General features: G+C 48.1%; 1 protein-coding gene across 1 annotated transcript; it reads right to left on the reverse strand.

The window, feature by feature from the left end:
* Positions 1-2323: 2323 nt before the first annotated feature.
* LOC128947343 (olfactory receptor 14J1-like) lies at positions 2324-3256 on the reverse strand. The gene has a single exon (XM_054291596.1). It carries the CDS (start codon positions 3254-3256, stop codon positions 2324-2326), a length of 933 nt encoding a protein of 310 aa, XP_054147571.1.
* Between the last annotated feature and the right edge of the window lie 23589 nt (positions 3257-26845).

The following is a 26845-nucleotide window of genomic DNA, read 5'->3' on the forward strand; positions in this document are numbered from 1 at the left end:
AGAACAGAAGCGCACACCGCTGTTCTCAAGGGGAAGGAAAAAAGGGAATTTTATTTCCTGACTCCAGCATTTATAGTTTTCCAAAAGTGACAGCGGATTGGAAGGTGACAGTGCCACCTCTCCAATGACACTGGTCAAGCCAGCAGAACTTCAACTCTCTCCTCCTCCATAAATGAATGCAAAACAATGAGTTATTTACAGAAAGTGTGTGAGAAAGTTCACTACGATAATGTCAACATCAGAAGGCTTAGAAAATGTTAAAAACCAGGGTGACACCCGTGCAGCACTACAGGCTGGGGACAGAGTGGCTGGAGAGCAGCCAGGCATAAAGGGACCTGCAGGGACTAATGGACAGCAGGCTGGACATGAGCCAGCAGTGTGCCCAGGTGGCCAAGAAGGCAAATGGCTCCTGGCCTGGCTCAGGAATGGTGTGGCCAGCAGGAGCAGGGCAGGGATTCTTCCCCTGTGCTCAGCACTGCTTGGGCAGCACCTCGAGTGCTGTTTGCAGTTCTGGGCCCCCAATTTAGGAAGGACATGGAGGGGCTGGAGGGTGTCCAGAGAAGGGCAACAAGGCTGGTGAGGGGTCTGGAACACAAGAGCTGTGAGGAGCGGCTGAGGGAGCTGGGGTTGTTTATCCTGGAGAAGAGGAGGCTCAGGGGAGACAAGGCAGTGTCAGGGCACAGGTTGGACTTGATGATCTCCAAGGTCTTTTCCAACCTTGCGGATTCTGGGATTCTCTGAAACCACCCTTGAAGCAGTCACAGGAGGAGCCCTGGGTCTCCTCTTCAGAAGCTCCAGCAGCCCCGGTCCCTCAGCTTCTCCTGCCAGCCCCAAAGCCCATCCTGTCAGTCCTGCAGAGCCTCTGCAGCTCCTCCTCACTGCCCAGAACAGGGAGCCCCAGAGCCAGACACAGCAGCCCAGATGTGCCCCCCTGGCCTGGGGTGCCTCTGGCAAGGGAGCAGCAGGAGGCACTGCAGGAGCCTGCAGACAATTCCTGCAGCACTTGTAGCATGATGCTGCTGCCCAAGGGACGTTCCCATGGTACCAAGTAAGGAACTGCAATGGGGAGTGGGGCCAGAGAGGAAAGGGCAAAGAGGGATGGGCTGTTTGCAGGGAAAGGAACAGGGCTGGGCAATAGGAAGAAAGTTGTACAAGGGAAGAGGAAAGAAATCAAAAGTGAAGCCAAGGAAATGCTCAGGGCGGTTTGGGGGTGGCTGCCAGGCAGCCCTGGCTCTGAGCAACAGCGTCTGCAGTGGGACAGGAAACTCCCAGCTGATGGGAACAAACTTTCTGGCTGACTGCAGAGGCCAGGACAAAGCTGAGTGGTTTCCCTGGTGTCCCCCAGCCCTTGCTGGCCCCAGGGGCTGATGGCATTTGTGCTCCCTCAGGTTCATGTCCCCACTGCAACAGCATGGGGGTGCTCGTGCCTGCTGTGTGCAATGCAAACAGGGGCTGCTGAGCCAGTACTGCCGTGTGTGTGCCTGCAAGGATGGGGCACCTGTGTGAGCTGGGGGAGAGGCCAGGGCTGCAGAGGGGGGATGTTGTTGGCAGCTCCATCAGGACGCTCTGGGACGCTGCCCTGGGCTGTGCAGCGCACTGGGGATGGATCAGCCCCTGCTCTGCTGATCCTTCCTATCTCCCCCAGGGCCCTTGCAGAGCCCCAGCCATGCTGTTTGCCCCCAGCCTGCCCACGGCCAGTCTGGGGCTGCTCACGGGGCTTTTCTGTGCTGAGCATTGGCCTGGCCATGTTCTTGAGAGAGCCTGGGCAAAGAGCCTGGAGCCCCCAGGCCCTGGCCTGAGGTGTCAGCGCTGCCCCAGCAGTGCCCATGGCCTGTCCCTGCTGCAGCCCCGGCACTGCCACCCCCAGGGCTGTGCCCGGCCCCGAGAGCACTCAGGCCCTGCAGCAACACCAGGGCCACCAGGGCAGCGGGGCAGGGCCACGGCAGCAGCACTGGCAACACCAAGTGCTGCTGCTGCTGCTGGGCACAGCTGCTGTGCCAGCACTGATCTGCCCCCAGCTCTGCACACAGACATTGCTGCTGCAGCTCCAGAGAAGGTAACAAAAGGGCATCGCTGCAAGAAAACTCTGCTGGGAGATCCTTTAGTTCCTTCGAAGTCACCAAGAGCACAGCCCCTCATTGAGACAGTCTGTGGCCAGAGGGAAGGTGGAGAGAAACAAAATGAGAAATTACACAAACAATGACATTTCTTTGTAGATAATGTGAAAAAATAAAACAAGAGATAAACTACTCCAGAACCAAACCAACAAGAAGTATCAAGGATGAGTTTTATTAAAAGTCATTTGCAGAAAGTGGCCAGCAGTTTAATGTTTCTGAAACCATCCAGTCATCAGTCTCCTCACTGCAGCCTTGAGCTCCTGGTTCTTCAGGCTGTAGATGAGGGGGTTCAGGGCTGGAGGCACCACCGAGTATAGAACTGAAACTGACAGATCTAGGGATGGCGAGGACATGGAGCGGGGCTTCAGGTAGGTAAATATGCCAGTACTGACACACAGAGAGACCACAGCCAGGTGAGGGAGGCAGGTGGAAAAGGCTTTGTGCCGTCCCTGCTCAGAGGGGATCCTCAGCACGGCCCTGAAGATCTGCACATAGGAGAAAACAATGAACACAAAACAACCAAATGCTAAAGAGATGGAAAGCACAATTAGCCCAAATTCCCTGAGATTTGAGTGTGAACAGGAGAGCTTGAGGATCTGTGGGATTTCACAGAAGAACTGGCCCAGGGCATTGCCATGGCACAGGGGCAGGGAAAATGTATTGGCTGTGTGCAGCAGAGCATTGAGAAAGGCACTGGCCCAGGCAGCTGCTGCCATGTGGGCACAAGCTCTGCTGCCCAGGAGGGTCCCGTAGTGCAGGGGTTTGCAGATGGACACGTAGCGGTCATAGCACATGATGGTCAGGAGGGAAAGCTCTGCTGCAATAAAGAAGAGAAAGAAAAACACCTGAGCAGCACATCCTTTGTAGGAGATGTTGCTGATGTCCCAGAGGGAATTGTGCATGGCTTTGGGGACAGTGGTGCAGATGGAGCCCAGGTCACTGAGGGCCAGGTTGAGCAGGAAGAAGGACATGGGCATGTGCAGGTGGTGGCCGCAGGCTACGGCGCTGATGATGAGGCCATTGCCCAGGAGGGCAGCCAGGGAGATGCCCAGCAAGAGGCAGAAGTGCAGGAGCTGCAGCTGCCGCGTGTCTGCCAATGCCAGCAGGAGGAAGTCCCTGATGGAGCTGCTGTTGGACATTTGCTGGGGCTGCGCTTGGGGACCTGTTCATGGAGGAATAGATAGTGAAGAGTTAGGGGAGATAGTTGTAATAAAAATCAAAGCCATTTCTCATATACCCTGCCCTGGAAAACAGAGACACAATCTTTGGTTTTTGAGTACTGAGGGTTTTTTTATAAGCTCCCCCATATCTCTCCTTGTGTTCTTGGAAATCAGAAACCCTCTGCATTTCTACTCCATGCAGGGAGAACAGAGCAAGTTCTGGGAGGCAAAGTGATGAGAGGAAACTAGGGGATATTGTCATTCATTCTGACCTGTTTGGAGTTTCTTTGGGCTTTAAACTTTCCAGGTGGAGGGTGATAACCTTCCCCTGCTTCCCCTAAAATGTCACCAGGTGCTGCTGAGAGCAGATGGATCCACCATAGCCCACTCCATGTTTTTAGCCAAGGACTCATCTTGCTCATTTCACGAACCCAGCAGCCTTTTCAGTGTCAGAACACCTCTGCTTTTTCCCATCAATCTTATAACTCAGAGATGCTCTAGGAGCGGTTTGTATCCTGGATTGAAGCTCCAAAGCTCCCAGCTTGGACTGAAATCTCAGGGAGATTTCCAAATGTCCTCATAATGGCATTGGATGAAGGGAGATGCAGCTCCTTCCCCAGCTGCACTGAGAGCATTGCCCAGAGCCAGGCACTGGGGACGGTGTCACCCTGAGCGAGCTGTGTCCCCTCCAGAGCCCCCAGTGCCCGGCAGCTGCTCCCAGCCCTGTGCTCTGCAGAGGGAACTGGGCCCGGAGCTGCAGAGCTGCCCCACGGCTCTGCTGCAGCTCTGCCTGCACAGGAGGGGCTGCACGCCTTGGAGCCCCGGCCCTGAGGGCAGAGGCTGGGCTGGGGCACAGGAGGGAGGGGGCTTGTTCAGAGGGAGGGGCTGCACTGGAGGGGGTCCTGTGGGCATTTCTAAACTCTCCCTGCCACAGCATTGCTGGGTTTTGTTTTCTCTCATTGCCTGATCTTCTCTCTGATTCCTGGAGATTTCCCTCCTGCAGGTGTTTCCCTGTGCCTGATCTCTCCCTGCCAGCACTCACAGACCCCAAATCTCTGTGGACTCTCCTTGGCCCTACAGAATCCTGCCTGTTTGCAGGGCACTGGCTGGGGGCAGGTTCTGTTTGAAGCCTGGAGAAAGGACAGCTCAGACTGAGCCTGATGGCTCCAGCAAATGTGACGCTGGTGCTGTCTATCGGCAGAGGAGGGGCGGAAAGCTCATTAGGGATCTCCTGTGAACATATTGATCAGTAAATTTACCCCGTCAGATATTACAGGCAATTGTCAAAATTTATAGTCATCCTTTAATATTAACCTCCCATCCCTGCCATTCTCCAATAGTAGGAAACTGAATGCAAAGTCTGAGGAAATTTCTTATATTTTATCAAAATCCTTGACTTGGAAATATTGTATGACTGATCAGAACCCCTCAGCATGTAAGAGATTCATGAGAATTTCACCTCCCCTTCACCTCCCCAGAAATACTCAGAATTGTACTCACAGGGTCTGTAGGCATTGGGATGTTCCAGCTTCAGGAGATGGCTCCAGGAGCTGCAGCTGCATTGTCCTGCAGCCAGAGGTTCCTGTGCCAAGGGCTGGCAGTGATTCTGCCCCAGGCACTTCTCAGCCCCTTCCCAGCCCTGACTGATTGAAGCTCTCTGTGCCTCTGTGCTGTGCCCGGGGTGGCTGCAGGCAGTGTCCCAGCCCTGCTGGGCTGGCAGAGGAGCTGCTCATCAAGAGAAATGTGCTTTTGAAGCTCTTCTTGGTTACCAGGAGCTGCCTCTGTGCCAGGAGCCCAGCCCAGCTGAGCAGCACAGACACAGGACCAGGACTTTAATGAGCCTCTGGGCTTTGTGCTCAGGCCCTGAACATCAGTCCCTGAGAGGGAGCTGAAGAAACCTCTCCAGAACTCCAAGTCACAATCCAAAGTTTCTTGGACTTGTAATGGGTCCCACTGAGGGACATGACTGAGAAAGCGTCCCCAGGCCCCAGGCAGAGCAGAGAACTGGAGGCAGGGATGACAGGTGGGCACAAAGAGAAGCCAAGTCTTGGTGCCCTGGGGCACAGCAGCAGGGTCTGTGCCACCAAGGGCTGTGAGGAGACACCTTGTCCTGAGGCCCTGGGGCCTCCTGGCACAGCCCCAGCCAGGCTGAGCACTGTCAGCCCCTTGTCCTGCCCTCAGCATCCCCCCCTAGCCCACATCCCAGTGGCCTCAAGGATCTGCTGGAAGGAGTCCCTGGGGAGCCTTGCTCAGGAATGGCCCCGGGAGCTCCTGAATGCTCCCCAGGACTGCAGGTTTTTCAAAGGACTTTGGGTTTGCTTTTGCTTTGGAGTCTCTGAGAGCTTTATGCAATGATGGCCTCCAATTATCTGCTGTAATTAGTCCCTGGAGAGGCTTTGTCAGTAGCAACACTCAGTGGGGCTCATTAATACTTCAGGGTACTTCAGTTTTTTAAGGTACTTGGTGTTTCCCGTTTGATACATACTCTATGAAAAAGATTGTGAAGTCACAGCCTCCAATTACCTGCTTTAATTAGTCCCTTGAAAGCCTTTATCAGTAATGAGACTTAGTGGGCTCATTATTGATTCAAGGTACTTCAGTTATTTTAAGGTACTTGGTGTTGCCCTTTTGATGCAGACTCTGTGAGAGGTTTGTGCAATCATGGCCCCAATTTTCTGCTTTAATGAGTCCCTTGAGAGCTTTGTACTGACACTCAGTTGGGCTCATTAATGTTTTGAGATACTCAAGGTTTTTAACGTACTTTGGCTTTTCCTTTCCACTCTGAATCTCTGAGAGGTTTTTGTGCCATCCTGGCCTCCAATTCTCTCCTCCAAGGAGCCCATGAGGAGCTTGTGTTGGGGATGGACCTCAGGGAGACTCATTCATGCTTTCAGACACTTTGGGTTTTCTTCTGACTTTGACTCCTGGAAAGGTTTGTTCTATCTCCTCCTAAGCCTGAACTTCCAGGGCTCAGCACCACAGGGCTCATTAGGATAGGGAAAGTCCTGAGAAACCATGGCTCTGCCTTGATTTCCCTCTGGTCTGGAGCAGTTCATTAGGAATATTTCCTTTTACAGTTATGGAGAAACATTTCAATGAGCTTCTAAGAAATATGTAATCCTCTTTTAAAGAGTGTATTTTATTACTGTTCTCTTTAGAGAAGAGCCAATTGCAGCATTCTGTGATTGATATTGATGTAGGGCCGCTCCTAAGGAGGTCTGGCCAGATCAGAGAAGTTGTTTACCTTGACAGCTTATCCATTGTTGTCAACCTTGCTCCACATTCCCCAACCCCATGTGAGAAACGACTTTTACTTTCAAAAATTGAAATGCTTTATTAAAACCTTGTCAAAATACAACGGAAGGCTGAATAAAGGAAAGAATACAGCACCACAGGCAAAGAATTCAGTCACTATGTGCTCATCCACAAAATAGATGTTCTGTCTTTTATACCTCCAGCCCCTCACAAATTCTTGTCAATCAACTCCTTCTTCTCTGTCCAGTGGTGGAGATCACTGTCTTACACCTTGATTGGAGGTCAGGTGCTGCCATAGTAACAAGCCAACCCTCCCACATGCCCCAGCTACTGAGGGCATCCTGTGATAGCAATGCAAGGGGGAGGAGAGGGATAACTATACATCTACAAAACTTCTATGAACATATATTTAATATTCACCCCTTAATTGTGAGAGTCAACCATAGGATTACTCATCTGTAAGAACCCCTTTTTCTTTTTCTAGAAGTCAGTTTTCTCAAACAATTAAGTGAAAAAATTTCTCTCTCATTTGAATGAGTCATACCAGCATCTGTTGATGTGGGCAAGGACAGTGGGAACAGGAGAAAAAAATCTCAGGTTTTCCTTAGACACACTTATTTGGAATGCACAAAGGCATCACAGAGGTCCAGTAGGGCTTTGACTCCCATCTACCATGCTGTGGTACCCATAGTCAGTGTGTATTAGGGGTATCTTATCTCTGAGTACAGAGGCCAACTTGTTCCTGCCCTCCAGTCCCTGTTGAATTAAAGGACAGCTGAGGAATGATAGAGGTCTGGTGTAGCCTTTTATCCCTACCTTACCATGCCTACGGGGTTGCTACCAACAGCAGGGCTATGGAGCCTTCTTGGTAGCAAACAAAGGGGCCTACCTGGTCTTGCCCTACTTCCTTTGTCTTATTTTCTTAAAGAAGCTGTCCCATTACCTTTTACAGTCCTTTCTGTACTTCCCCTCAACAGATGCTGGTAATTCTCACCCATTAAAACAGGAAGAGTTCTCAAGCTGGTTGGTGGAAGCTTGACTCTACTTTTGGGGTGTCTTGGTGTTTTTCTGGTTGTCTCTCAGTCTGTGCTTGAGAATCAATCTTGTTTCACCCAGCCTGGATGTTACAGTCCACTCTTTGGGTTCTTCTACTGGGCCTTTGACTCTGTTGCCATGAGTCCATCCCCGCTCTGCAGTTTGCACGGCCGATTTGGTGGTGAGCAGTACCTGAAAGGGACCTTCCCACTGAGGAGTTAGAGGCTGATCTCTCCGTGACTTAATCATCACCCAATTCCCAGGATTAATATTATGGATTCTGAAATCCAGGGTGGTAGTTTGAGGAATTGCCCCTTTATGTCTTAGCCCTTCTAAGCTTTGTACTATGGACATAACTTATTTGATGGCATTGGCTTTCTCTTCCTCATAGGTGGCAACCTTCTGGGGTGAGGTCAGGAAGGGAAACCCAAACATCATTTCATAGGGTGACACCCCCAGATCTGACTGGGATTGGGTTCTAATTCTTAATAAGGCCAAAGGGAGACATTTTATCCATGACATTTGGGTTTCAATCTTTGGCTTAACTAGAGCTCTTTTAAGAATTTGATTCATTCTGTCAACCTGATTGGAGCTCTGTGGATGCCATGGAGTGTGTAATTCCCACATTACTCCCAGGGCTTGAACAACTTTCTGCAATATCTTCAATATGAAATTAGTTCCCCAGTCTGAATCAATCCTGTTTGCCATCCCATATTGGGGAATGATTGATTCTAGAAGTGTTTTACTCACAACATTGACTTTCATAGTGGGTACCACTTCTACCCAATGAGCCACGTGATCCACTATCACTGGCAAAAACTTCCACTGTTGTACCTGGGGAAGCTCGATAAAGTCTACTTGGATGTTTTGAAAGGACCATGAGGCTAGTTCTCACCCTCCCCTGGGTGTTTTCCTCATTATTTTCTTATTCACATGTTGACATATCACACACCATTCAGTTACTTGCTTAGCTATTCTGAAAATTCCTATGCATCCCAAATCCCTTAGAAATTGATCACTCAAAAATTGTTTACCCCAATGTGTTGTTCCATGTATGCCTTCCAGCATTTTCTTGGCAAGGGGTTTATTCAATATTTACCGCCCATCTGCTAATCTCCACTTCCCTTCATTATCTTTCTTCTCTCCTATTTGGAGAAGCTCTACCTCTTCTGTCCCACTGAATACGGGGGCTTTTTGCATATCTCTCATGGGTGTTAATACTATTATTAGTTTTTCTGTCTCTGACTCAGTTGCATTTTAGCATCAAAATTGGCTAAATTGTTCCCTCACGCCTCCTGAGTTGCCCCCTTTTTATGTCTTTTAATATACACCACTGCTACTTCCTCTGGTAATTTTAAGGTTTCTAACACTTCTAAGACAATTTTTTTGTGAATCAATCCCTTTCCCTTTGGATTTAATAGCCCCTCCTCTTCCCAAGATTTTCCAAAATTATGCACCCCTCCAAAAGCGTATTTTCAGTCTGTATCTATTGTTCCCCTTTTCTGTGCTAATATTTCCAGAGTTTGCTTTAGGGCATACAACTCACATACTTGGGCTGACCAGTTGGAAGGTAACTTTCTCTTTTCTATGGCCACCAACCCTTCATGTACTATAGTGTACCCCGATATCCTGTGCCCCTTTATTACTTGTGAAGATCCATCGATGTAGAGTCATTTTCCATCTTGCAGTGGTTGATCTGTTAGGTCCTCTCTTACTTTAATTTGATAGTTTATAACCTCTAGGCAATTATGTATTAGTTCCTCACCTGGTTCTCCATACAAGAACTAGGCAGGGTTGAGTTGGTTACTCACTATTAGCTCTAAACCATTATCTTTTAAGATGGCTTCATACTTTATCACTCGGGAATCAGTGAGCCATTTCTCAACCTTTTGGCTCAAGATACTCCTTACTGAGTTTGGGATATATATCTTCAATTTTCCACAAAAGTGTAATTTTTTGCTTTCTGCTATGAGTAGGGCAGTCACTGCCACAGCCTGAATGCAGGTTGGCCACCCTCGGCTGACAGGGTCTAGCAGCTTTGATAAACAGGCCACTGGTTTCCTGGATCCTCCCCAGTCTTGGGCTAGTATTCCTTGTGCTACCCTTTTTTCTATATCCACAAACAATAGAAGGGTTTGTCTGAGGCAGGAAGACTCAGTGCTTGTGCACTGACTAATTTTTGCTTTAAAGCTTCAAACTTTTGTTCATCTTTTCCCCACCTAATCTCTTCTTCAACTGACATACAAGAACCAGATGGCCTGCATGTATCCTTCAATCCATAGCCTACAATATCCCAACAGGCCTAAAAACCTTCTGACTTCCCTCTTAGTTTTTGGCCGTGGGTGTGACACTATCCCTGTAATTCTCTCAGGGTTCAGCTGCCAGCTCCCTTGACAAATCACGTGTCCTAGGAATTTTACTTCTTACTCTATAAATTGGAATTTCCCTTTTGATACCTGAAGTCCTTGGCCCCCCAGAACATTTAACAACACTATGGTGGATTCCCAAACTTCTTTTTCTTCCCGTCCTGAGAAAAGCAAATAATTTACATATTGGATGAGCTTTATCTTGGGTTTGATGGAGAAGAGTTTTATTACTTCTGCTAGGGCTTGACCAAAGAGGTTTGGTGATTCGGAAAACCCTTGGGATAACCTAGTCCACCAAAGCTGTTGCTTCCTTCCAGAATGGGAGTCCTCCCATTCAAAAGCAAATATAACCCACTTTCCTCTGCCGGTGGGTATGCCTAAAAAGCATCTTTTAGGTCTATCCTGCTAAACCACTGTGATGTTACTTAGGAGTGTATAGGGATTAGGCACTACTGGGTATCGATTCATAGTTCTTTTGTTCACTTCTCTCAAATCTTGGACATGCCTGTAAATCCCATCTGACTTCTTTGCTGGTAATATGGGTGTATTATGGGGGGACATACATGGTTCTAAGGTCCTGTCCTCAAGTAGGTCCTGGATCAGTGGCTGCAGTCTTCACCTCCCTTCCAGGGAGAGTGGGTATTGTCATACACAGACTGGATAGCTGTCATCAATTAATTTTATTACTATAGGTTTCATGTTCAATTTGCCTCAGTTTTTTGGTTTTGCCCACACCATCTCATGAATTTTGCCCTCATCCTCTTTCCTTATTGAGGAAGTTTAACCACCATTTTTTCTTCCTCTGGGAGTACTCAAATGCTTAACTGCACTTGTAAATCTCACCCTAATAGATTGCATCCTGCTTCTTGAACTAATAGAACATCCCCAATTCCTATTTTATTTGTTCCTTCAAACATTATTTGCTTTATAACTGAGGCTTTGAACCTTCCTTTAGAACCTACTACTTGCACAGTATCTTGACCCTTTTTGCAACCCTTTGGGATTCTACAAACACAAGTCCTTTCAGCCCCTGAGCCTACTAACAATTCAAATGCTTCCTCCTGGGGATCTATTTTTAAAGATATCAAGGGCTCCTGATGGTATTCTGTCCACAGGAGGTAGAGCCCCTGACACCCCTAATATTCTTTTTGCTGAGTCTCATAGACCCTCAGCTCCTTTTCCTTCTGGGGGCAATTCCTTCTAATATTCCCACTCTCTTTACAGAAAAAGCAAACTGGTCCTACGTTCCCCTGTTTCCCAAACTCTCCTTTTTGTGCCCAGTCCCAAGGAGCTGCATTTCCCTTCCATCTTCCCATACTTGGAATCTCCCTCCCTTACCTGGATTGTACTTTACATGCTGGTTTCATTCCCTAATGGCAGTTACCATTACCTTGGCTTTTGCCTTGGCCTTCTCTTCATCCCTCTTCACATACTCCTTCTGTGCTTCCCTTAGAAGATCCTCTAACCTCCTTTCTTGCCAACCATCTAACTTTTCTAACTTTCTCCATATATCTGGCGAGGCTTGAGTGACAAAATTTATCTTTAGTTAGACCTGTGTGGCCACTGTATCAGGGTCAACTCCTGAATTTTGCCTCATATTCCTTCTCAGTCTTTCTAGCCACTTTGTTGGGGCTTTTTTCCCTCCTTTGCTGCTCATAAAAAGCTTTACGAGCAGTTTAATTACGTGGAGACACCTCTTTGATACCTTTTGTAATCAATGTTCCATATTCCTCCATGTTTTTTCCGCCCCCCCCCCCCCCCATGCTGTTCTACTCCCAGGTGGGGTGCACTATGGGCATTTTCAGATCCCCAGGAGGTTCTTGCACACACTCCCTTTCCCATATCCATATCTCAGCCACTCAGATAATCTTTCTTCTGGTGTGAATAGCATGGTCATTATTGATTGCATCTCTTCCTATGTATATATATTGGGCCCCAGAAACTGGTCTAACTGTTCCACTAATCCAGTGAGGTCCTCTAGTAATCCTTTCGATTATTTCTGAACATTCTCACATCAGAAGAACTGAGAGGCACAGTTATAAATCTAATTCCTCCCTGTTCCCCACACACTGGGGTACACATTCCCTCAGGGGATATAATCCCACTGCTTGGTTCCCACCCCCTGATCTGCTTTCCTCTCATTGTGCCGCCCTCTTTCTGGTGTTTTGACTATGCCCATCGGGGGTAGGGAAGATGCATCTGGGGCTATTGGAGGTGGAGGGGGTAAGTATTGTAATGGGTCCCATTCTTTATTTTCTGATACCTTAAACATGCTCACCTTTGAGTGTGAACTCTCCCTCCCACAGCAGGCATCACAGTCACTCTCTTCCTGATTGGTTCCCTAGCTCTTATGTGAATGCTTAATACCTGAAACATCCATCCTTTGTCTGACCCATATGTCGGCCAGTATACATAATCACTCCTAATTTCCCTTCTGGTCCATTCTACCATGCAATTCTGAATCACTTTAAGCTCATCCTTATCTCTGGTATTTGGGTAATATTTCCACAGGTCTAGTTTCCTTCCCAGTGGGCCATCTGGGGGTATAACTATTGGTACTGCCTCAATTTCTACTCCTCCCCTTGGGGATTCCCTATTTGCCCACAGTCCCATCCTGACTGGCTGATCACAGGCCCTCCTCTGACAGAGCCCACCTTTCCAACCATAGGCCCTCCAGACAGAGACTGCCTCTCTCAGAAGGGAAAAGGAAAGGGGGGCAGGGAAAAAAAAAAAACAAAGAAAGGAGGAAAGAGAAGGAAAGGGAAGAGAGAGAAAAAACCTAAAAACTGTACTTCTCTTTTGACAAGTAAAAATAAAAAAAAATTCTTACGATCCAGGGGCTTCCGTATTACCAGATTGGTCCCTGTTCTTCCTCTCCTCCTCGGTTCAATGCTCTGGTCCCCCAGTCACACTCTGCTCCCTGTCCTGCCTGGCTCAGTTCGGCTGTGGCCTGCCCCTGGCCCAATTCACCTTGGCAGCTGCAGTCCCACTCGTGGCCCAACCTGGCTTGGCTTCAGCAACTCCACCATGTATAATTATCAATTATTGATTCGACGCAGTGGCTTCCATCCCACTTCAAACCTAACTTGGTTTGTCTTCGGTAGCTCCGCTCACACCAATTCAACTTGGAGGCTCAGTCCACCCCAGTTCGGCTCGGTGGCTGTGGTCCTGCCCCTGGCCTGACTCGGCTCAGCCTCAGCGGCTCCACCTGCCCTGATTTGGCTTGGCTCAGCAGCCGGCCCAGCCTGACCCCCTCGGTTTGGCAGCTCTGCACTGACGCGACTTGACTTGGCGGCCGGACTGCCCCGATCCCCTTGGCTCGGCAGCACACAGACTGCTGCACAAGCTCCTGGGTAACCCCCTGCAGCAAACCCCTCGGCGGTCACCCCAGTTCCAGCCCAGCTTCAGCTAGCCCTGGAAATTACAGCGCTGGCTGCGCCCCAGAGGCTGCCCCCACTCTGAGCACTGCGCAAGCCGCCATGTTATGTGGAGGTCACCGGCTCCCTTGATGTGTGGTGGATGCGAATCCCGTTGCGGGTCCCCATCCCGGCACAAACACAGTTTGCCCGATGGGTGAACCCTGCTCCCAAGTCCCCACAAACCCTTCAATCTTATGTGTCCCACCGGCCATGGGGTCCTTGTCTATGGGATCCCCGCTCTCCTCCTCCGCCATGCATTCTGCTGTTCCTTTTTCCTTTCTACAGTCCAATATTCTGATGCTTCAAGGGACCAGGATGGATCCAGTATATTACTAATGTGAAGCTCACTTTCATATACTGGAAGTTCGGAGTCACAATCTGGTCAAAAATAGTTATGTGGATGGTACTCACCGCTCTTCCCCTCTTTTCTTTATCCAGTCTCCTGGTGTCTTTGGGCTTCCAACCTGCAACCACTGGTGGAACTGGGAGAGTCCAATAGACTCCACCCAATCTGTGGTGGGGGGCGCCCATTTTGAAAACTCCTAAGGACACCAGTTGTTTTTCCTGGACAAGTCCCCATTTGTGAGAAATGATGCTCACTTCCAAAAATTTAAATGGATTATTAAAACCTTTTCAAAAAATACAACAGAAGACTGAATCGAGAAAATATTATGGCACTGGGAGCAAAGGATTTTTTCCCACCATGTGCTTGCCCACACAATGGATGTTTGGCCTTTTAACCCTTTAGCCCCTCTCAAAATTTTGTTAATCAACTCTTTCTTTGCTGTCCAGTGGTGGAGGTCACTTCCTTACATCTTGATTGGCGGTCAGGTGTTGCCATAGTAAGAAGCCAACCCTCCCAAATACCCCAACTACCAGGTAACCCTGTGATAACAACACAAGGGAGGTAAAACAGAACTATAAATCTATAAAACTTGTCTTAGGTTATCCATAACATCTGCCTTTTGTGAGAGGAATCAACCGTCACATTACTGATCTATCACACAATTATTTCAAAACTGCTTCCTCTTTCAGCCTGACTGTCCCTGCAGAGGAACAGGACATCTTTCAGGCACTTCCACAAGCTCAGGCTTCTCCTTTCATGAGGAATCTGGGATGGAAATGGCCACACTCCAAGAAGGAGAAAAGCAGAGGAAATGGATTAGAAACTCTTAGAAAAAACTGCCCTTCTTACAGACAAAGTTCACCAAGTCATTCCCTGCATTTCTCCTTTTCAGATTGTTTCAGTCTTCTACTCTGGGAGATGCAGTTTCTTCTGCTGCTTATCATGAACTGATTGTGCTCTTGATTTATACCAGCACAAGAGATGTAGAATCATCTAAACTGAAAACAGAAAGAAACTGCCTCTGACAACCAATTTTCATGTTCTAGATCACTTTCCAGATGTCTGTGGAGATGTGTGAATGATTATCACACAACTCTCCATTTCTGGCTGCAACTTCTGGAGATCCTTTTTATGAATTCAGTCAGGGCTGCATTCCCCAACAAGTCCTGGGACCACCTCCTGTTTTCCAAGGTTGGAACAGCCACAATGAAAACCTCACCAATGGCACAACTCCCCAGTCCACCAGGAAAAGAAAGGAAAAGCTGTCAAGCTCTCCAAACGTTTTGTCTTGCTTTGCTGCAAGAGTCCTGCTGCAGGCAAGGTGTGCAAAAACCAAGAGAAGCTGCAGTTGGTGGCACATCTTGTGACAAGAGCTCGACCTCATTCTCCAGGAAATGTTCTTGAGAAGAGCAGACAGGACTGTGGAGAAGATTCCTGGAAAACTGAAACAGCTTTCCAGAAGTGAAAGGAAAATGGAAAGAAACCATCTGAAATTATTTCCTCTATTTATTTCTATGCTTCCCTTTTCCATCTTGCACTACTTCTCCATGCCATGAATTCCAAATGCATCTCACCTCTAAGACTGGTGACTTTGCAAGTTTTAGACACTCTAAAATACCATGAGCTGCACACAGTTTGCCTTCCCCTGGTTTTGTTGGAAAGCAATGCTGGAGCCATCAGTGCAGTGCTTGGGTCGGGCACGAATCCTGCAGGCAGGGAATGTGCCCCGGCAGTGTGTGACCCTCAGCAGGGACAATGCTCAGCAATGCTGCAGGCAGGGAATGTGCCCCGGCAGTGTGTGACCCTCAGCAGGGACAATGCTCAGCAATGCTGCAGGCAGGGAATGTGCCCCGGCAGTGTGTGACCCTCAGCAGGGACAATGCTCAGCAATGCTGCAGGCAGGGAATGTGCCCTGGCAGTGTGTGACCCTCAGCAGGGACACTGCTCAGCAGCGTTGCTGTGCTCGGTCTCCATGGAACCATGCCAGGAGCAGCTGCTGAGCTCAGAAGCCATCGCAGCCCCTGCCCTGCTCCAGAGCCCCTTGGCAGGGTGGGCTCCTGCCCTGGCTCTGTGTGCCAGGAGCCGGCAGCGCTGGGTGCAGGGAGCCCAGGGAGGGCACAGAAACGCTGGGTGAGAAATGCTGGGGCACAGCGAGATGGGCGAGTGCAGCCAGCCAGGGCAGAGGAGCAGCACGCACAGAGGGCACAGCCTGCAGGACACATGGCCAAGGAGAGAAAACAACAAACTGCTCAGGAGGGTGGAGAACAAACTTTTAGTTGCAAACTTCAGAGAATGAGGTACTTGGGAAATCTTAAACGGCATTGAATTACAGTAAATCACTTGACAAAGCACTGACTTCGCAAACTCTAACCTGTCCAACTTCAAGTTATCCAGATTTCGATAAAAGGAAGTCAGGAGAAGAGAGAGAGGGAGACAGAGATCCACAGTCAGTCTTGGATCTCAGCTGCTGTGAGCTCCAGGGCCATGGGATGTGTCAGTGTCACACCTGTGTCACAGCCTGACCTGCTCTGATCCCTCTGTCAGGTGGGGTTTTCAGGGTGCCAGGGGCTTGGCAGCCACTTTGGGGCTGCACCAGAGGCTGCAGTGGCTGGGGTGGGACAGTGACCACCCCACCTATGCAGAACTCTCCCTGCCCCCAAACACACACTGGAGATGTCTGGGGCTGTTCATCATTTCTCTGCTCTCCAGCACCAAGGCAACAGACTCTGGCTACAGCTCTGAGCTCGTGCCCAAGGCAACCACCTCTGGCAATGGGGCTCCATGGAGCTGCTCTCAGGAAACCCCCAAGAGCTGGGGAGTGCCCAAAAAACACCTCAGAAATGTGAGATAGCTCAAAATCTCTTCAAGAATGTGGATTATTAAAAAAACTCACTCAGTAATGGGGTCCCCCTCCCTTCATCACCCCCAAACTTTGGCTGTCTCATTCCAGACCCCAGCCCACCTCCCCAGTCCCAACCTCAACACATCCCACCCCTCCTGGACATCATGACCCCCTTCCCAAGCCATATGTTCCCCCATTTCCCACCTCCCAAACCCCATCCCACCCATCCTGCCCCATCTAATGCCCATCTCAACCCTCCTGATTTGAAGGCCACTTTGCTCAATCCCCTTTCAACCCCATTCCACACCAAAGAGCTGTGGAATCGAGGAATTTTGGGGTGGGATTGAGTAGTTTTCAGCGTCATTGAGATGACAGATTAAATCCTCTTGTCTCTTTCAGTGCCAAGAAAGGGAAACAAGTACACTAAATACCCCCAAAACCCCCAAATTCTCCCAGTTATCTCCCTGAATCCCAGATTCCCCTGAAACACAAGTAAAAAGTGAAGCTTTAGATGTCTTTGATTAATTTATTGATTTTTACCCCAATTTTCTCTGTTTTAAAGGTATGAAGATGAATAAAAAAAAAATTAGGTCCAAAACAAAAGAATAACCAGCCCAGTGTCTTCCCAACATGGATCACAGGGAATGTGGATCGCCAGGGCTCTGACCAACATGGGTCCTGCCATGGGGGATGAAGCTGGAGCAGAGCATGAAGCTTCTCCTGCAGCTGGGGCACTCACAGGGCTGCCCTTACCGGTGACTCTTTTGGTGTCAGGTAAAGAACGAGCGCTGTGAGAAGCTCTTCCCACACTGGGGACACTCATAGGACCTCTCCCCAGTGTGGATGCGCCGGTGCCTGATGAGGGTCAAGTTGTGCTTGAAGCCCTTCCCGCAGTCAGGACAGCAGAAGGGCCTCTCCTCTGTGTGAATGCGCTGGTGCAGGAGGAGATTGGAGCTGCTCTGAAACCTCTTCTGACACTGGGGACACTCGTAGGGCCTCTCCCCAGTGTGGATGCACTGGTGGGTGACGAGGGCAGAGCTGCAGCTGAAGCCCTTCCCACATTCCCCACACTTTTAGGGCCATTCCCCGGTGTGGATCATCTGGTGGCTGATCAGGTCGGAGCTCCGTCTGAAGCTCTTCCCACGCTCCAAGCTGTTGCAGAATGGCTCTCAAGTTCAAACTTCCTTTAGGTCCCTGTTCGGGCAGCCATTTGTTGCAGAATGAAGCCTTTGTCGGGGATGAGCCATTTGTCAGTGAGGGGAGACTCGGGCACTCAATATGAGTGATAAGCAAGTTCCGTTTATTGAAGAGAGCATCAGACACTTATACAGCAAATAATAAGCTTATGAATATTCTGTAAGCCAAGCAATCTATTGGTAAACTATACCATCAACTCTTCCTCATTCCTTTGGGCCTACATTCCCTATTTCCCACGTCTCTCTGTCCACTTGTTATCATACCCAGCTAGGCCCAAGGACACGCTATCTTGCAGTGGCAAAACTCAAACTAGCTGTGTTCGGTACTTTCTCAGCTCCTGGTCGGCTAACAAGCAAATGTCTGCGTGACCTCTGTCATGTAGCCATTTCTCCACACTTACCAGTGAGCATTTTCAGTTCTGCCACCCATGTTTAGAGCAAGTTTTCTGTGACTGCCTGCACCAGGTCAGTCCAAAGAAGAGCATTAGGAAGTATCCAGCTGTATTTTCTCTTCTTCCTTCTGTGTACATGCTGCTTTTTTGAGCACTCTGGCTTTCTGAGCTCCCTCACACGTCTTGATCCTTTTCTGGATAACCAGAGGGATATCAGGATTAAATCCCGTCTCAGCTCTGAGGTCTGGCTTTTGAAAAGCCCCAGTCATCCTCTCCTACTCATCTCATCCTGGTCGTGGTGTAAATATTATGCCTTCATGGGATTGTTATTCAGCTTTGGGGCATTCTGGCACTGCTGTTCAGTGAAAGATTTTGAGACTTTGAAAGGTTTCCTGATGTGGCAATGACAATCCTCAATCCTAATGCTTGATGGGGGTTGCAGTTGCCTCAGTTGTGAAACCTCCTGAAAAACATTGTTTGGTCTTTTCTCCTTGACTTTTCCTTGACTGTTTTCATCAACAGATTAGGAGATTTGGGGATATCTTTTCAAAGGGAACTTCAATTAATCTCCTGTCTGGCATTTCAAAGGGGAACAGTGGTTTGTTTTTTTTTAACCAGCACCTACTTACCATCCAATTAGCTAACTGCCTTTAATTAACCATAATACATTCCAGGAGAGCAAAATAACAAGGGAACAAAATCAAGTGGTGACAACTCTGTGACTGAACCTGGACTTCCCCTTTCCCAGGTGCAGGATTGTGAGTAACCCTTTGCTGGCCACTTTGAGCTCTGCCATGCAGTGCCTTGGGTTTCTGGGGAGGGAAAAGCATCCAGTCCCTCACCTCCAGGTTCACATCTGCAAATCCAGAGGCCAGTGGATATTTCTGTCCATGGGATTTGCATCCACTGGATGCTCCATAGGATTCTGGTTGTAAGCTTTCCTCAAAAACACGGTGAGATGAGGTGTGCAGGACTCATTTTCTCAGAAGGGCAGGAGAAACCTCTGAAGGCCTCCCCTAAAGGGCCTCCTTACCCAGCAGTCTGACACAGATTTGCTTCTGAAGAGCTTTGTAATTTGTCCTTATTATGTTCTATGTGTGATTTAATGAAAGCCTTTTTCTCTACTGTAATTGAGCTCTTAATCTCATCTGAAAAGCAGAGCACAATCCCTTCAGAGATGGTGTTTGAGTAACAGCCTGTTTGTGTTTCCTCTGCTGTGGTGCTGCTCATGGAGCTGCTCGCTGCTGATTTAAGAACAGAAAATAAACAGATTTCTCTGAGTCAAAAATACATCAGTGATGGCACATAGAGTAGGTTTGAATAAAAACCTCTTTTTTCTATTGAGCAAGAGATCTTCCAAGCAAGATCTTTCCTGGTTCTGCAAAGAATATGAAGGAGTGAGTTTTCCTTAGTGAGCCCCTGAGGCTTCATGCAGGTCATGCTCAGAAAATGGCACATGGGCATGGCAGCTGCCAGCAAAACAATTGGCTCTGGGCAGGTAAAAGTTGGCAGGAGATAAGAGTGTAAAGTCAAAACAACAGGATGCTGAAAAACTTGTAAGAGGAATAACGACTTCAGTGAAAATCCCTCATCTTAAAGCTTCAAAACACATTTTTACAAAAATCCACAAAGGTGTTCTGATTTTGATCAGTCTGATCTTCCTAAATAGCATTTTACAATCAGAATTAGGAGTTGAGAGACACTAAAGGAGGCTCAGCAGAGGATTTTTCATTGTGACCTTCGTATATCTTTTTTACTGTGCTGTAGTTTGGAAGGAGGCCCCAGGCTCCAGCTGCAGCCTGGGGAGATCCCGTTGACCTAAACACTCCCCAAAGCTGCTGTGGGGCTGACCCAGTACCAGAATCTGTATGGAACTGGGTAAAATGCTTCCCACTAGAAAACACTTGCAGCTTGATGGTGATCCACAGTTCCCAGTTCAGACCACAGGCAGTGCCAGTAGTCACCAGTTTGCTGCCTGCTCTGTGCAGAGCTGGTGGCTGTGAGTGGCAGAGCTGTGGGGTGAACAGGCTGGTGGCTTTTGGGGGCACACAGAGCCTTCCATATCTACTGCTTTGTCCCCACTAGAGAGTGGGTTTTCCTAGAGAAATACCTGGAGAGTGGGAAGGATGAAGAGCAAATCATTCCCTGCCAGTGGATGCTGTGCTTGTTGCAAACACGAGTTACATCTGGTAGGAGTCCTTGCTGTCAACCCTCAGGGATTCCAGGCTGAGATCAGCTCAGTTCTGTCATTTGCCAGGGGAGTCAGGATCAGACTCCACCACACCTCCAGAGCTGGGGACGAGTGGGTTGAATCACATCCAGAGCCAGGATGAGGAATGGGCTGTGTTTTGTCTTGCCATGCACAGCAGATATCCTAATTTAAAGCTGTGCTGTCTTCCCAGATTCTGCTTCTTCCTCTGAGAAGACCCATCCATTTTGATCCTGTTCCTTTCCACCCATCCCTCTAAAGATCTCCATTACTGGAGTAATTGGCACTATTGGATCAACTTTTGATATGATGAGCAGTGGATTTTTGTAGTCAACATGCCAATTTAAAGTGCCACAAATAAAAGATCGATTACTTCTTTCCTGGAGAAGAAATTAAGGTAAAATCTTTCAATGTAATGGGCTGAGTGTACAAAGCTAAAGAGGTAGAAGATTTAAATGAGACTGTCTCCTGAGAGGATGTGTTTTTAATGCAAAAGTAACAAAACCAACCCAAACAGTGAGAGAGCATCACTTGATGCTCCTCTGTCAGTAAGGGATGGATCCCTCCTGCTCTTTCTCCTGCCTGGGGCACCTGTGTGGGGCTGGTTGTCCCTGTCATTTACCTTTTGATTGCACAACCATTTCTTAGAAAACAGTTGGCTCTTCAGACTCCTCTGGGCATTCAAGGGAGTCCAGGAGATGTGGGGGTGAGCTGATAAGTGGGTTTGGATGGTCCTGGCTGTTAGGTGTTGCTATGTTTCCTGATGCTGGTCTCTAAAGCAATCCCTGCACGCTGCTTTTGTGGAAGGTGGTACAGCTCTGTGCTTGAAATTACCTGTTCTGGGGAAATGCAATGAATTTTCTGCTAGGAACTGCATGTAAGCAGGGATGGAGCCTGAATTAGGGATCTGCCCTTGTGGGGATCCCTTACACTGACACAAAGCTCTCTGTGCCTCTCCAGAGGGCTGTCACCCTACAGAAACATGTCACTTCAGGGCAGGGGGGGGGGATTTGACATCACAAAACATCGAGGGAAAAACATCTAGGCAAATTCTCCTTTTCTGGTCAGGAAAACCAGGGTGTGTGCCTGCTGTGTTCCACGAGCAGCAAATCAATTGCTGAGGGATTTCTGCTGGGAGATTTGTGCTTTATGAAATTCCTGCCAGTGGCAGAGGGCTGGGGAGCTGGAAACGATAGCGCTGTCTTCCTCCCCTCTGCTGCTTTAATTGTCTGTAATGATTTAATAAGCAGCACTATTCTTCCCTGCAGCAAACACAGGTGGCATTTTGTTACCTTTATTAGGGCCCCTGTTTGGAATTTCTTTGCTGTATTTCCTTCTTTGCAGGCTTGGTCCAAAACTTGGAGAGGTCAGTGTAAGAACTGGACTTTGTGCTGTCAATATTCTGAGTGTTGAGCCAGCACCAAATCCATGCAATTTTATGGGAAAGAAATAATAAGGACAAATGACATGATTTAAACAAGGAAATGCTCTTGGCTTTGGCATTTTATGTGCACACCAGGAGAGAAAGAGCAAAGCAGGTACAAGCTCCCATTACTTGCAGAAGAATAAATGGAAATAACTTCCCATTTAGGCTGAGAATCAGGAGAAAATTTATACTCATCAGAAGGGTGTTGAAGTGGAGCAGCTGCCTAGTGACAGCAGACAGGTGGAGAAGTGAAACCCCAAATTAAAGGCTTTTAATATGGTGTTTTTTGGATGTTGGGGTCTTTAGAAGCAGATTTTGTGAGTCCCATGGGCAATGGAGGTGACTTCCCAGGGGAGCATCCCTGTCCCATGCCTGGGATCTGCTGCCCTGGTCCCACAGAGTGATTTGGGTTGTACCTGATGGCTCAGCAGAGCTTGGGGAAATGCCTCAATGTTGGTTGGATTTGAATGGCATTTGGGTCAAATCGAGTTTCTCCTCTGAGGGATGGAGTCTTGACCTCTCACAGGTTTCGCTTGAGTATTTCTTTAATCTGTCCCCCACCCCAAAACCCCCCAGCAGATCCCCTGCTCCTGCCACTCTGTGTCTCCCACAGCTGTGATCCTCAGAGCTTTTCCCTTACACTAAAAGAACTGGAAATCGGCTGGGTTTTGTTGCCTCTTGGCAACAAAATTGTCTCCTATTGTGCAGCTCAGGGGGAAAGAAACCTCTTCCTCCCTTCAGTCTGCTGCAACAAAGTGTTTTGTTTCTCTTTGTGAAGAACCAGGAAGAAACACTTCTTTTTAAGATGAGGGAACCCAATTCAATTCCCTTATCATTTTGAGCAAAATAACGCAGTTATTTATGTCGAAAGTCACTCCAAAATTTTGATGAGATCTTTTTAGAAAATATTTCTCTTGGTGACTGATTATGAGTGGGTATGGGAAGAAACTCTTTGCACCACTCAAAGCAGTAATTTCTTCCCAAAGACTAGATGTAATTCCATTTTTTGGGTGAAAAAAAATAAGTAGTAGTGGACCAAAGGAGCTTCAAGCTGATCTCTATTTGCTGCCAATGACTGAATTAAATGCTGATAGGGTTCCTATCAGCTCTGGCAGACAAAACGTTGTATTTGGGTTATTGGGGTTTTTTTCAGAAATCTTTGTAGCATGAATAGTTCATGGACTTATCTCTGCTGGCTTCAGCCATTCATGCTGTCCATCATATCTTGCTATTATAAGGCAGCACTTTTCATTATGTTGTCTTTTAATTCAGATATCTGAGCCTTTTACTACTTCTAGTCCCACTTTTCAGTAGGACAAACATTTTCACATTATCTGTGAGTGTATTCAGTGGTGGCAACACAAGTGAAGGCAAGGAGCTGGCAGGTGATAATTTATGAAACTTTCTATAATGGGAAAAAACTCAGCATTCAATTTCCATCTCCTTAGAAATCTCTATTTCTTTTCTTGTCTCTTGTGCTCTTTGTGGCTGGTCTGAGTTTAGTGCTTGGAAATGCAATTATACGGATTCCAATTCTTTTGAGAGAGAATAATCTTGTACACAAAGCCAAATAAATTTAACTTTTCAATATCAGAGCAGTTTGACATCCAGGTTGAGGACCTGGCAGTGGTTAGTGCCTGGCCAGCCTCAGAACACAGAGTTTGTCTGATTTAGGTGAAATTTCATTCATTGGAGACAAAGTAAAATTGCCTCTTATTTGCTCAGCACTAAAAATCCATCTGAAGCTGATTGCCAAGTGATGGGATTAACTCCTGCAATGGCACCATGAAATGAGAGATGGAGAGAGGAATATTAAAAAATGGCATTTCCAACCATGTGCAGGCCCTCATGTCCTGCTGTTGGCTTGGTGCTGTCAAAGGGGCTGATTTTGATGGTTTTAGAGGCACTAACCTGGGCAGTGAAATGCACCTCAGCCAGCAATTGCTTCTCTGGTGTCTGCAAGTGCCTTTATCTCCCTTCATGCTCCTCAGAACTGAAATCCTGCACAGACCGAGTGAATCTGAGGCTTTGGGAAGGCCCAGTGGTGACAGATTTTGGTGAGACTTGAGTCAGGAGATGGAAGTAGCAGCTGAAGGGGCTGTAATCTTCATCCTTGGGCTCTCCTGCAGGCTGATGCGGTGTGAAGGAGGCAGGGATTCCATAAAGCAGCTTCTGTAGCTCCTGAGGGGAAAAAAAACAAGTGGAAAGTTCTTTAATTTGTTAGAGTTTCAGGCTGTGCTGCACCTCAGGGCCAGGCTCTGCCCCTCTCTGCTCCAGCTGGTGCTTCCCTCTGTGGTTTTTATTTGCAAACCACCTCTCTGACCAGCTTCCACTTTGCTTTAAAAATTCAGCACCACGTTTGTGGCTGAACAGGTCCCAGAGCCGGGGAGAATGGTTTGAGATGCAATTTGCATCACAGAATGGTTACAGCAGGGAAATTGTCCCATCCCTCCTGTGCCTGGAGCTGCTAATCTTGTTCTGAACATTGAAAAACTCTTCAGCTTCTCTCATTATACCTAAATTTGATTACTGCTTTGATTTCACACCTCTTTCACGCAGGCTTTTCCTCTCTCCTTTGGAATTCTCTGAAAAGATAAATTTTATCAAGCCTTGGGACAGTTTCTGTCATCTATCTCTTCTCCAAATGCTGCTTTTAATTATCTTGGGAACCTGAGCAAGAGGGAAACTGAGAGGAGTTTAGTGAGAAGAAAAGGAAGGCACAGAGGCCAAAGTGTAAATGCAGAGTCTGGGTCACCAGAGTCTGCAGTGTTGTGGGGATCTGGGCCGTGCAAACTGATGTTTTTCTCTGTGAATGGCTGATTCCTTCTGTATCTCCTCCTGAAATTCCTGTGCACCAGGGCTGGTGCTGGAACTGCAGCCGCACAAACTCCCCATGGAGCTGTGTGGGACACAGTGGGAATCATTTATTTGCTGCTTTTGATGAAAAGTTGTGACATGAGCCTCAGTGTCAGGGAGGTGACACGTTAACGCTGCTGCTGTCAGACAGTGCCTACACACTTTGTCTGGAGACAGCTCAGGAGAAGATGAAGAAAAACCAGGATTAAATCCTATGTGCCACTGAACTCTATCAGAGATAAACTGCTTGGAGTGAAGTCTGTGAAGTGACTGGGGAGAGCTGGATGAAAGGGACAGCTCTGAGAAGTGTGTGGTACGTCAGTGATGTCCTAACACTCATCTTTGCACAGAGATGAAAAAGTATCAGTTTGCATGGCCTGAATGTCTGGGTGTGGAAACTGTGTGTTGCACAAGCTGTGCTGAGCTCATCTGGCTCTGAAATATCATCTCTGCACCTTAGCCAGGAACAGCTGCAGAGTTCTGAACAGATTAATAACAATCAGTCATAACCCAGAAGCAAACCTTGGCAATACACATCTGTGGCAGGTGAGGAGACCAAAAGCTTTCATTATTGTTCAATAAAAAAATCCTCTGTCTTGGCATTAAAATGCTTTAGTTTCAGCTCTGCCCCAGACTATCAATGTCAAGTGTTTCTCTGGCTGTTGGGGGTAGGTTCTCCCCCATAGCTCTCTGCAGGTTGGTGCTAATTAAAGATGTTCTGTCAGGTTCAGATGTTTTGGTGCCTGACCAGGGAGTGCAGAACAGGGATTACAAGTGCTGACATTTACTGTACTAGAAAGTCCAAGGGAAAAATTTGTGCCAATTAACACCTTAAACTAGGAGGATCAGTTCCTGTTGTGCTTGTACCAGAGTCTGGGCACAGACAGGGTTTCCAAGGGAAATCTTGGTCCATGTAGGGCTGGGGCTCCCTCCAGGCTGGTCCAGCCCCTCAGGGTGCTCAGGAACAGGGGTTCCCCACAGCCCAGTGCACCCTCCTTAGCCCTGGGGCTCCCAAGGGCAGAGCCATGGCTGAGGCTCTGCAGGAGCAGGCAGGCTCAGTCCTGCTCCAACATGGGATCCCATGGGACAGGGCACGCTGGGATTTGCCCCTGCAGCTACCAGGTGTGTCCAGAGAAACTGCAGGGAGCGGGTGACCTCTGTCAGTGGGACCCCTCTGTGCACAGGTGCCCCCACTCCTGGGGTGGCTGTGCCAGCTCCCCCGGGGACCTCCAGCCCTGAGAACCTGGAGCAAGTGGAAACCACAACTTTGCAAATGCTGCCTGGGCCCAATGCAAATGGTAAGAGAACGGGGGTGTGAAAAAAAAATTGTTTATTACAGAATTGTTTATCAACAACAATACAGAAAAATTTTAGAATGTAAGAACATTTGCAACAACAACAACAATCCATAGAACATATATACATAAGAACCTATCTAACTAAACTATATTAAATCTATTTGTAGAAGACAAAAAATTCTTAAAGTCTTAAGTCCTAAATCCTATTCTAAATACAAAAAACTGTAGAACAATGTAGAACTGTAGAACTATGTACAAAAGGGTGCCATCGCTGTCTGGAATGTTCATCAGTGCTAGAAGAAAAGCAGGTGTCATGGTTACTGCAGTCAGGCACAGACGGCTTTTCCATGTGTCCCCAGGTTGGCACATGTGGGCAAAGCAGGACTCTGCTACCAGAGCTGAGCTTGGCTGGGTCTGGAACGGAGCTTGAGTGGCCCAAAGAGAGGACAGGGCAGGCAGTGTGTGGCCACCAGACTCCAGTTTGCGAGGTACCACGTCCCTGAGCAGGGACCAGCCTAGCTCCAGTCTGGCAGCAGGGGACCCACTCTGCCTGTGGGGATCACGTGCCTATCCTGCTGCTGGCATTGTTCTTCACCCCAAAATCATCTCCTCTTCCTCATCTTTTACATCAATGTCCATGTCCTCAATGTGTTTTTCCACTTCCACTTCCAAGTCCTCCTCTTCCTCATAAACATCCACCTCCATCTCTTCATCCACATCCACCTCCACCTCTTCATCCATATCCGTATCCACCTCCATCTCTTCTCCAGTCTCTTCCTCCATTTCCACATCCTCTACTGTAGGACTCGGGACATCCACCTCCATCTCCTCCACTCTGTCCATGACAGCCTGCAGAGGTGGCAAAACCTCAGAGTGGGGTCCCTGTCCCACACCATCCCCACAGAGCTGCAGCCCACTCGGGCAGCTG

Source organism: Melozone crissalis, unplaced genomic scaffold, assembly GCF_028551555.1.
Source record: "Melozone crissalis strain CALT ecotype California unplaced genomic scaffold, PUWL_Pcris_2 ptg000096l_1, whole genome shotgun sequence".
Lineage (NCBI taxonomy): Eukaryota > Metazoa > Chordata > Aves > Passeriformes > Passerellidae > Melozone > Melozone crissalis.

Coding starts and splice junctions, on each gene's coding strand:
- LOC128947343 (XM_054291596.1), bottom strand. CDS start 3,256: ATGTCCAACAGCAGCTCCATCAGGGACTTCCTCCTGCTGGCATTGGCA.